Consider the following 12,650-nt stretch of genomic DNA (forward strand, 5'->3'; position numbering starts at 1 on the left):
CGGCTCTTCAGGAGGCCAAACGTCCTCTCTATCACTCGCCGGGTCCGCCCATGGGCGTTGTTGTAGTGGTGATCGGCAGCCGTGCTGGGGTTGCGGAGAGGCGTGATCAGCCATGGCATATTGGGATAGCCAGCGTCCCCTACATGGAAACATCATGGACAAGAGTGGGTCAGGAGAAGCAGTAAGACAGGAAGATGACGTTAAATACAGGACTGCCAGAGTATACCCACCAACAATGCATGCTCGTTCGTTGCGCAGCTGCAGCATCATTTCAGGCACCCTGCTACGCCTCATGATGTACGCATCGTGTGCTGATCCTGGAAAACGAGCACAGACATGTGAAATCACCATGTTGGCAAGACACACCGCAAGGGCATTAATGGAGTGGTAATGCTTGCGGTTACGGAAGGCTACCTCCTGTGCCTGTGGTGGTACCAAAGCCACATGTGTTCCATCTATGGACCCAATGACATGGGGCATCCCTCCCAGGGCATAGAACTCACGCTTGACAGCTGTCAACTGCTCAGGAGTTGGGAATTTTATGAACTCATCAAGGTGCTCCAACATGGCCTCTAAAAAATCATGCAGAACACGGCTTATCATGGTTTGGGACATCCCACCCACATGGGCAATGGTATGTTGAAAGGTACCCGTGGCCAAGAAATGTAGGGCTGCCATCACCTTCACCTTGGGTGTCAGTGCACCAGGATACCTGTGTAGCTGTTGGAGGTGTGCTGCCAGCCGTGTCGTCAAGTCCTCAATCAAACGTTGGGGGAAGCGGTAGCAGCGTATACAGTCATTTTCCCGCATGTCAGCCAAGTCCGGAATTGCTCGAGGAAGAGGCGGAGCCCTGCAGTGAATTAGAAGGGACAACGAAGAGTGAGTACAGTACACCACCAATGTCAATGTACTGAGCACATGGTCAACAGGCAATACACATATGCTACATACAGAGTCAGGTCTGTGTAATATGCCCTGGACACGTATGCCAGCCATGTGACACTCCTACCAAGAGACAGCTCCAAACGTTTATTCTCAACCTCATAATGCCATGCCATGAAACGAGCTGTGGGCCAGTGTAAGTGAGCAGGCAGACGCATTGAAGGAGTTACAGACAACCAAATATGTGCAGAGGAAGGATGTTCATTGTACAGACAGGTTGCGAAACACTAGAGGCACAGGTCACATGTAATGGAAAAAGGACAGACCACACACCTTGCCATGAAGGATTACATTTCAAGAACGATCCCACATACATTGAGAGTATGCAGATATGTCCTTGTTTTGAAACTCCGTGTCGATGCATACACACACACCTTACGTCGGATTCCACATGTGGCCTGGTATGCGTAACACTGTGCCATGGCCATCTACACACAGACACATGTTGGTTGCAGCAACTGCATTTGACCAAACACCTACAGCAAGCTAATGGGAACACACGACACATACATGACATAGTCACATCGTGCAACGCGGGTGGTCACATGTCAGGTGTGAAAACCCCTGTAGCTGGCATCAGGGGACAGTTGCGTGTGTTGTTGACTGTGCCATGGCAGTGACGCTTTTCACAAGTTTTCTGTACTACATGCACACATGTCAAAGGAGTGAAGGGGATGTCTGGCACATAGTCCACCATCACACATGACATCTGTACACATCTCATCATACATCTATTGCCTTCACAACTCAGGAGTAATGTGCCACATTACAGCCTGACACACCTGTGCCCCACACATGTAGTACTGCACAGACAATGCCTTGATGTCCAGACTTGGACAAGTATGTCAGCTCTATTCCTTTCTGTGTGCTGCCTGTCACCACTGTCAGGTGTGGAATGCACCGTACATGCGCTCTGAGGGCGTGTGTACGTTCCCCATCACTATGGGAGTGCTGCCGTAGGCCTACCCATAGAGAAACGGCCCGTACACGCATATGTACGGGGCGTATCACTATGGGTACGCATACGCGAGCAAAGCCATAGTGAAACGGCCCGTACACGCGCGTGTACGGGGCGTATCACTATGGGTACACATACGCGAGCAAAGCCATAGTGAAATGGCCCGTACACGCGCGTGTACGGGGCATATCACTATGGGTACGCATACGCGAGCAAAGCCATAGTGAAACAGCCATTTTGGCCATGGCTAAATCTCCGCCACTGGCTGGAATCCCCACCTCCGGGCCGGAAGCTCCGCCTCCGGCCCGGAAGCCCCGCTTCCGGCCCGGAAGCTCCGCCTCCGGGCCAGAATTTACGGCCCGAGTTCGGACGTAAAGTTAGTAGTCGTAAATCCATTCTGTGAATAGCAAAAGTAGTAAGTTTATTCTGTGAATCGCAAAAGTAGTAAGTTCATTCTGTGAATACCAGAAGTAGTAAATGCATTCTGTGAATACCAAAATGGTACTAAGTTTAGGATTTTGTCTTAAGTTTCTTCTGTGAATCGGGCCCGAAGTGTTTGCCGTTTGCATCGATTTACAGAGGAAAGACACCAATCCACAGAGGACACGTCTCAATCCACAAAGAACAGGTGTCAATAGCAGTTTACAGACTTCTCTCTACAGAGAGCAGATGTCAGTCTAGATGGATAACTGCCTGTCAAGCAATCCACAGAGGGCAGGTGTCAATCCACAGAGGACAGGTATCAATCCACAGAGGGCATGTGTCAATCCACAGAGGGCAGGTGTCAATCCACAGAGGACAGGTGTCAATCCATAGAGGTCAGGTGTCAATCTAAAGAGGACAGGTGTCAATCCACAGAGGACAGGTGTCAATCCACAGAGGACAGGTGTAAATCCATAGAGGACAGGTGTCAATCCACAGAGGCCAGGTGTCGATCTAAAGAGGACAGGTGTCAATCCACAGAGGACAGGTGTCAATCCACAGAGGGCAGGTGTCCATCCACAGAGGACAGGTGTCAATCCACAGAAGGCTGGTGTCAATCCGCAGAGGATCGGTGTCAACCCACAGAGGGCAGGTTTCGATCCACAGAGGACAGGGTCAATCCACAGAGGGCAGGTATAAATCCACAGAGGGCAGGTGTCAATCCACAGAGGACAGGGGTCAATCCACAGAGGACAGGTGTCAATCCACAGAGGGCAGGTGTCAATCCACAGAGAGCAGGTGTCAATCCACAGAAGCCTGGTGTCAATCCGCAGAGGATCGTTGTCAACCCGCAGAGGGCAGATGTCAATCCACAGAGGGCAGATATCAATCCACAGAGGGCTGGTGTCAATCCACAGAGGACAGGGGTCAATCCACAGAGGGCAGGTGTCAATCCACATAGGGCAGGTGTCAATCCACAGAGGGCAGGTGTCAATCCACAGAGGACAGGTGTCAATCCACAAAGGACAGGTGTCAATCCACGGAGGACAGGTGTCAATCCACAGAGGGCTAATGTCAATCCACAGAGGACAGGTGTCAATCCACAGAGGGCAGGTGTCAATCCAGAGAGGACAGGTGTCAATCCTTAGAGGACAGGTATGAATCCACAGAGGGCTGGTGGCAATCCACAGAGGACAGGTGTCAATCCACAAAGGGCAGGTGTCAATCCACAAAGGGCAGGTGTCAATCCACAGAGGACATGTGTCAATCTACAAAGGACAGGTGTCAATCCGCAGAGGACAGGTTTCAATCCACAGAGGACAGGTGTCAATCCACAGAGGGCAGGTGTCAATCCACAGAGGACAGGTGTAAATCCTTAGAGGACAGGTGTCAATCCACAGAGGACAGGTGTCAATCTAAAGAGGACAGGTGTCAATCCACAAAGGACAGGTGTCAATCCACGGAGGACAGGTGTCAATCCACAGAGGGCTAATGTCAATCCACAGAGGACAGGTGTCAATCCACAGAGGGCAGGTGTCAATCCAGAGAGGACAGGTGTCAATCCTTAGAGGACGGGTGTCAATCTACAGAGGACAGGGGTCAATCTAAAGAGGACAGGTGTCAAACCACAAAGGACAGGTGTCAATCCACAGAGGACCGGTATCAATCCACAGAGGGCTGGTGGCAATCCACAGAGGACAGGTGTCAATCCACAAAGGGCAGGTGTCAATCTAAAGAGGACAGGTGTCAATCCACAGAGGACATGTGTCAATCTACAAAGGACAGGTGTCAATCCGCAGAGGACAGGTTTCAATCCACAGAGGACAGGTGTCAGTCTGGATGGATAGTTGCCTGTCAAGCAGTCCACAGAGGGCAGGTGTCAATTCATGGAGGGAGTGCCTCAATCCATTGAAAAAAGACATCAATGCACAGAGGACAGACTGTCACAGGCATTAATTCAGAGACAGCAGGCATGACATGCAGATACAGAAGAGAGGCATTAACCCACAGGGAGCAGCCATCAATCCCCAGACTGCAGACATCAACGTTGACAGTACAGATATCAAGATGCAGAGGTCAGACATCAAGCACAGTGGACAGACATCAATCCAAAAAGAAGAGCCAGATGTCAATGTGCAGAGGACAAGCACGGATCTACAGACGTCAGCTCCATGCCAGAGAGGACAGACATCAGTGTGCAGAGAAGGGACGTCAATGCGCAGAGGACAAGCACTGATCCACAGATGTCAGCTCAATGCCAGGGAGGACAGACATCAGTGTGCAGAGAAGGGACGTCAATGCGCAGAGGACAAGCACTGATCCACAGACGTCAGCTCCATGCCAGAGAGGACAGACATCAGTGCGCAGAGGAGAGACATCAGTGCACAGAGGACAAGCACCGGTCTACAGACCTCAGCTCCATGCCAGAGAGGACAGACATCAGTGCGCAGAGGACAAGAACTGATCCTCAGACTTCAGCTCCATGCCAGGGAGGACAGACATCAGTGCGCAGAGGACAAGAACTGATCCTCAGACGTCAGCTCCATGCCAGAGAGGACAGACATCAGTGCGCAGAGGAGAGACATCAGTGCACAGAGGACAAGCACCGGTCTACAGACCTCAGCTCCATGCCAGAGAGGACAGACATCAGTGCGCAGAGGACAAGAACTGATCCTCAGACTTCAGCTCCATGCCAGGGAGGACAGACATCAGTGCGCAGAGGACAAGAACTGATCCTCAGACGTCAGCTCCATGCCAGAGAGGACAGACATCAGTGCGCAGAGGAGAGACATCAGTGCACAGAGGACAAGCACCGGTCTACAGACCTCAGCTCCATGCCAGAGAGGACAGACATCAGTGCGCAGAGGACAAGAACTGATCCACAGACTTCAGCTCCATGCCAGGGAGGACAGACATCAGTGCGCAGAGGACAAGAACTGATCCTCAGACGTCAGCTCCATGCCAGAGAGGACAGACATCAGTGCGCAGAGGAGAGACATCAGTGCACAGAGGACAAGCACCGGTCTACAGACCTCAGCTCCATGCCAGAGAGGACAGACATCAGTGCGCAGAGGACAAGAACTGATCCACAGACTTCAGCTCCATGCCAGAGAGGACAGACATCAATCCCAGGATAACAAACAGGGGTGTTGCCTCAGTTGGGCTGTTATGAGTGTTTCGCCACCCCAATAAATATATTTTGTGAGGAGTAGTCCGGTACAAGTGGTTTCAATCGGATGTGGCGAGGTGTGTGCCCTGCGGATTTCACCAGGGAGTGTCTCCACACACAGACAGAAGCGCGCACTCTCTCCCTCTTGGTTACTTTTTCAAAATCTTGGGAGCATACTACGAAGTGACAGAGTGCACCCGTTAGTCCCCTTGGCTTAACGCCGTGCTCCACCACTTCTGAAACGCATGAGTGCACCATATTTACAAGACTGGTGCAGCTCTGCGTTCCCCCTGCGCTGGCGCCTTCCTGCACATAAGAAATCAATGACCTTTTGCTGTTTCTATGGGGCAAATGTACAAGCCCCTGTAGCCACCACGTGGTGGTGCTAGGGGCCTCGCCTTATTTACAAGGCAGCGCTAAGCCCCTTCTCGTGGCTTAGCGCTGCCTTGTACATGAGGCCCCCTTTCACGATACGCTTAGCGTGAAAGGGGTGGGCAGTGGGTGTTGTGGTGGGCGTTCCACCGCAACACCCATTGATTTTGACGCTGCCCCCGATTTACAAGGGTGGCGTTCATAGGAGGCAGCACACACATTAAGGCCAGGTGAAACGAGGAGAAATGCTTTATTTCTCCTCGTTCCTGCTGTTTCCATGTGTGATGCCTTGTGCAGTGCAGCACACATGGAAACAGAAAAACGCAATGATTGGTCATGTGCAGTGTTGTAACTTCCCATTTCCCCCCTCTCCTCCTCTCCCCCCCCCCCTTCCCCTTGAAATGGTACTTCCTTGTTGTGGAATCTTGGGGTGAAGCTTGACTTAGAATGTTGGGATCGACAGTCAATGAGCGGGCACTGAAGGATCCATACTCAATAAATGCTCTCTCCGTCTACTTCATCTCGTGAGAGTATTTCTTACATGCAGGAAGGAGGGGCTGTTGAGAAATGTGAAGCTTCCCCTTCCCCCCACCCCGCCCAATCTCATTGCCCAAGCTGCGCCCCTGAGCGAACAGACATCAATGAGCAGAAGACAAGCACTGATCCTCAGAGGCCCTCCATAGTTTACAAGGGACAGACATCAGTGCACGGAGGACAGACATCAGTGCACAGAGGACAGCCACTGATCCAGGACAGACATCAGTGCACAGAGGACAGCCACTGATCCAGGACAGACATCAGTGCACTTAGAACAAGCACTGATCTACAAGAGGGAAGCCCCGCGCCACAGAGGACAGACATCAGTGCTCAAAGAACATGCACTGATCCAGGACAGCCATCAAAGCACTGATAACAAGCACAAATACTCAGAGACCCTCCATAGTTCACAAGGGACAAACATCAGTGCACAGAGGACAGACATCAGTGCACGGAGGACAACCTCTGATCCAGGACAGACATCAGTGCGCGGAGAAGCAGCATTGATACAAAGACCAAAGACGTCAGATTCACTCCACAGAGGACAGACATCAGTGCCCAGGGGAGAGACGTCAATGCGCAGAGGAGAAGCACTGATCTACAGACGTCAGCTCCATGCCAGAGAGGACAGACATCAGTGCGCAGAGAACAAGCACTGATCTAGGACAGACACCAGTGTGCACACAACGAGCACTGATCCACATTATGCAGCTCCTGGCCACAAAGGAACGACATCTGTGTGCATACAACGAGCGCTGATCCACAGGCGCAGCTCCAGGCCACAGAGGACAGACATCAGCGTGCACACAACGAGCACTGATCCACAGACGGAGCTCCAGGCCACAAAGGACAGACATCAGTGTGCACACAACGAGCACTGATCCACATTATGCAGCTCCTGGCCACAAAGGAACGACATCGGTGTGCATACAACGAGCACTGATCCACAGGCGCAGCTCCAGGCCACAGAGGACAGACATCAGTGTGCACACAACGAGCACTGATCCACAGACGGAGCTCCAGACCACAGAGGACAGACATCAGTGTGCACACAACGAGCACTGATCTACAGGCGGTGCTCCAAGCCACAAAGGACAGACATCTGTGTGCATACAACGAGCGCTGATCCACAGGCGCAGCTCCAGGCCACAGAGGACAGACATCAGCGTGCACACAACGAGCACTGATCCACAGACGGAGCTCCAGGCCACAAAGGACAGACATCAGTGTGCACACAACGAGCACTGATCCACATTATGCAGCTCCTGGCCACAAAGGAACGACATCGGTGTGCATACAACGAGCACTGATCCACAGGCGCAGCTCCAGGCCACAGAGGACAGACATCAGTGTTCACACAACGAGCACTGATCCACAGACGGAGCTCCAGACCACAGAGGACAGACATCAGTGTGCACACAACGTGCACTGATCTACAGGCGGTGCTCCAAGCCACAAAGGACAGACATCAGTGTGCACACAATGAGCACTGATCCACAGGCGCAGCTCCTGGCCACAAAGGCCAGACATCAGTGTGCACACAACGAGCACTGATCCACAGGCGCAGCTCCTGACCAGAAAGGACAGACATCAGTGTGCACACAACGAGCACTGATCCACAGACGGAGCTCCAGGCCACAAAGGACAGACATCAGTGTGCACATAACGAGCACTGATCCACAGGCGCAGGTCCAGGCCACAAAGGACAGACATCAGTGTGCACATAACGAGCACTGATCCACACGCGCAGCTCCTGGCCACAAAGGACAGACATCAGTGTGCACATAACGAGCACTGATCCACAGATGCAGCTCCTGGCCACAAAGGAACGACATCTGTGTGCATACAACGAGCACTGATTCACAGACGGAGCACCAGGCCACAAAGGACAGACATCAGTGTGCACATAACGAGCACTGATCCACAGATGCAGCTCCTGGCCACAAAGGAACGACATCTGTGTGCATACAACGAGCGCTGATCCACAGGCGCAGCTCCAGGCCACAGAGGACAGACATCAGCGTGCACACAACGAGCACTGATCCACAGACGGAGCTCCAGGCCACAAAGGACAGACATCAGTGTGCACATAACGAGCACTGATCCACAGGCGCAGCTCCTGGCCACAAAGGACAGACATCAGTGTGCACATAACGAGCACTGATCCACAGGCGCAGCTCCTGGCCACAAAGGACAGACATCAGTGTGCACATAATGAGCACTGATCCACAGGCGCATCTCCTGGCCACAAAGGACAGACATCAGTGTGCACATAATGAGCACTGATCCACAGATGCAGATCCTGGCCACAAAGGAACGACATCTGTGTGCATACAACAAGCACTGATCCACAGACGGAGCTCCAGGCCACAAAGGACAGACATCAGTGTGCACATAACGAGCACTGATCCACAGGCGCAGCTCCAGGCCACAAAGGAACGACATCTGTGTGCATAAAACGAGCACTGATCCACAGACGGTGCTCCAAGCCACAAAGGACAGACATCAGTGTGCACACAACGAGCACTGATCCACAGGCTCAGCTCCTGGCCACAAAGGACAGACATCAGTGTGCACACAACAAGCACTAATCCACAGGCGCAGCTCCTGGCCACAAAGGACAGACATCAGTGTGCACACAACGAGCACTGATCCACAGGCGCAGCTCCTGGCCACAAAGGACAGACATCAGTGTGCACACAACGAGCACTGATCCACAGATGCAGCTCCTGGCCACAAAGGAACGACATCTGTGTGCATACAACGAGCACTGATCCACAGGCGCAGCTCCAGGCCACAGAGGACTGACACCCCTCCTCTACAAAGCTTCTTGGAGATGGATGCGACGAGCAATAGTTACCAGGAGGTCGACGAGTACGAGTCTGAGGTAAGTTTTCATTCAAGTCCGTCAGTGAGTCTGGGAAGTGCTGACTGTTACCCCTACCGTGTAGCTGGGTTGGTGATTGGCTGTTACCAGTACCGTGTGTCTGGGTTGGTGATTGCCTGTTACCCGTACCGTGTGTCTGGGTTGGTGATTGCCTGTTCCCCGTACCGTGTGTCTGGATTGGTGATTGACTGTTACCTGTACCATGTATCTGGGTTGGTGATTGCCTGTTACCCGTACCATGTATCTGAGTTGGTGATTGCCTGTTACCCGTACTGTGTGTCTGGGTTGGTGATTGCCTGTTACCCGTACCATGTGTCTGGGTTGGTGATTTCCTGTTACCCGTACTGTGTATCTGGGTTGGTGATTGACTGTTACCCGTACTGTGTGTCTGGGTTGGTGATTGACTGTTACCCGTACTGTGTGTCGGGGTTGGTGATTGCCTGTTACCCGTACCGTGTGTCTGGGTTGGTGATTGGCTGTTACCAGTACTGTGTGTCTGGGTTGGTAATTGACTGTTACCCGTACTGTGTGTCTGTGTTGGTGATTGACTGTTACCCGCACTGTGTGTCTGGGTTGGTGATTGCCTGTTACCCGTACTGTGTGTCTGGGTTGGTAATTGACTGTTACCCGTACTGTGTGTCTGGGTTGGTGATTGCCTGTTACCCGTACCGTGTGTCTGGGTTGGTGATTGACTGTCACCCGTACCGTGTGTCTGGGTTGGTGATTGGCTGTTACCAGTACCGTGTGTCTGGGTTGGTGATTTCCTGTTACCCGTACTGTGTATCTGGGTTGGTGATTGACTGTTACCCATACTGTGTGTCTGGGATGGTGATTGACTGTTACCCGTACTGTGTGTCGGGGTTGGTGATTGCCTGTTACCCGTACCGTGTCTCTGGGTTGGTGATTGGCTGTTACCAGTACTGTGTGTCTGGGTTGGTAATTGACTGTTACCCGTACTGTGTGTCTGTGTTGGTGATTGACTGTTACCCGTACTGTGTGTCTGGGTTGGTGATTGCCTGTTACCCGTACTGTGTGTCTGGGTTGGTAATTGACTGTTACCCGTACTGTGTGTCTGGGTTGGTGATTGCCTGTTACCCGTACCGTGTGTCTGGGTTGGTGATTGACTGTCACCCGTACCATGTGTCTGGGTTGGTGATTGGCTGTTACCAGAACCGTGTGTCTGGGTTGGTGATTGACTGTTACTAGTACCGTGTGTCTGGGCAGGTGGTAGGTTATCATACATGGCCGTGGTGATTGACTGTTTTGTACAGACATGAACTCTACTGTATTGTACATCAATTCCTTTCAAAAGTTGGTGCATTTCGTTCAGTTCATAGGGAAAAACACCTCATATCAACATCAGAAAACAACAGCTAGACAATAAAACATTGAAACAAGATAATAGTACAGCAAAGCAACAAGCAACAACAAAATAACCACGAGAGAACACAGTGATGACAAAGCCAGTATAACATAACACAATAGTATGTAAGAATAACACAACACAACAATGTAACACACAACAACACTGCAAAGCAAAGGTACAGCAATTCAAAAATGAATGTACCAAACAATAAAATATAACAAAATAAAAGCACATTATTATTAACTAAACACACAACACAACACTCGACACAAAGCTCAACAAAACAGCATCACCTAAAACAGAAACACAACTGTATTGTTGATGATGTGTGATATTGTTTGGTATTGTTTTGTGTTGGTATGTTGATGTCTTGTGTTTGGTTGTGTTGTTTTTTTGTATTGTGCTGGTTTGTCATTGTTTTGTGTTGGTGGGTTGCTGTCTTGTGGTTGGTTGTGTTGGCGTTTTGTGTATTGTTTTCTTATATTGTGTTATGTTGGTTTGTTATATATTTATTTAGATGTTTTGCCCGTAGAGCACCAAGAGGGTAGTATGTAGAGTTGAAATAAAGGTGCAGAGAGAAGGCAGTGTCCACCTGAAATTAAGGTGTTCTGTTGCAACATAGACACACGCGATCACTCAGTGACTGCCTGACGAGTGACGTCTCTGGGACATTGCTGACCTGGAGGTGGTCTGCCTCTGCTACTAGACTGGGGTGTAAGGCACCCCGAGACTCTGGTCGCAGGGTGACAACCATGTTGTTGTTGTTTGAAGAAACATTGTTGGGTAACTGTGTATGTTAAGCAAAGGGTCCTGGTTAAAATGTAACATGGGGACAGCTTTTAAAGGTTGTCAGGGCCTTTGTTACTTTCCAGGCTTGTGGTTGGTGCAGAGGATTGTAAAGGGGACATTCAATGAATGATGTCACAATAGATCTTAAAACCTAAGCTGACGTCAACGCACCGCTTCAGAAGGTCCATTGGTGGTGATTCTTAGAGCTGCAGCACTGGGCCTAGAGAACCCACCCCTTTAAATGGGACCCCTGTGAATGTGATCTCGTCAATTGTGACCCCTGTTAATGTGATCTCTTCAATTGTGACCTCTGTTAATGTGATCTCTTTAATGCTGACCCCTTTAAAGGTGATCCCTTCAATTGTGACCCCTGTGAATGTGATCCCTTCAATTGTGACCCCCTGTGAATGGGATCCCTTTAAATGTGATCTCTTCAATTGTGACCCCTGTAAATGTGATCTCTTCAATTCTGACACCTTTGAAGGTGATCTCTTCCATTGTGACCCCTGTGAATGTGATCCCTTTGAATGTGATCTCTTCGATTGTGACCCCTTTGAAGGGGATCTCTTCAATGGTTGCCCCTGTTAATATGGTCTCTTATATTGTGACCCTTGTTAATGTGATCTCTTCAATGCTGACCCCTTTAAAGTTGATCTCTTCAATTGTGACCCCTTTGAATGTGATCTCTTCACTTGTGACCCCTGTGAATGTGATCTCTTCAATTCTGACACCTTTGAAGGTGATCTCTTCTATTGTGACCCCTTTGAATGTGATCTCTTTGAAGGTGATCTCTTCAATTGTGACATCTGTGAATGTGATCTCTTCAATTGTGACCCCTTTGAATGTGATCTCTTAAATTATGACCCCTGTTAATGTGATCTCTTCAATTCTGACACATTTGAAGGTGATCTCTTCAATTGTGACCCTTTTGAATGTGATCTCTTTGAAGGTGATCTCTTCAATTGTGACCCCTGTGAATGTGATCTCTTCAATTGTCACCCCTTTGAATGTGATCTCTTAAATTGTTACCCCTGTGAATGTGATCTCTTCACTTGTGACCCCTGTGAATGTGATCTCTTTGAAGGTGATCTCTTCAATTGCAACCCCTTTGAATGTAGTCTCTTTGAATGTGAGCTCTTCAATTCTGACACCTTTGAAGGTGATCTCTTCAATTGTGACCCCTTTGAATGTGATCTCTTTGAAGGTG

The 12,650-nt window shown here is 50.3% G+C and overlaps 1 protein-coding gene across 1 annotated transcript in view; it reads left to right on the forward strand.

Moving 5' to 3' along the window:
* Nucleotides 1-6,519: 6,519 nt before the first annotated feature.
* LOC146808664 (C-X-C chemokine receptor type 3-like) overlaps nt 6,520-12,650 on the forward strand; it is a 41,584-nt gene continuing 35,453 nt past the window's right edge. The window contains exon 1 of the mRNA XM_085615457.1: nt 6,520-9,288. Within this exon, the coding sequence (XP_085471583.1) occupies nt 9,238-9,288 (51 nt within the window). The 5' untranslated portion in view covers nt 6,520-9,237. The remainder of the gene's footprint in view (nt 9,289-12,650) is intronic.

The sequence above is a fragment of the Triturus cristatus genome, chromosome 7, assembly GCF_964204655.1.
Source record: "Triturus cristatus chromosome 7, aTriCri1.1, whole genome shotgun sequence".
Lineage (NCBI taxonomy): Eukaryota > Metazoa > Chordata > Amphibia > Caudata > Salamandridae > Triturus > Triturus cristatus.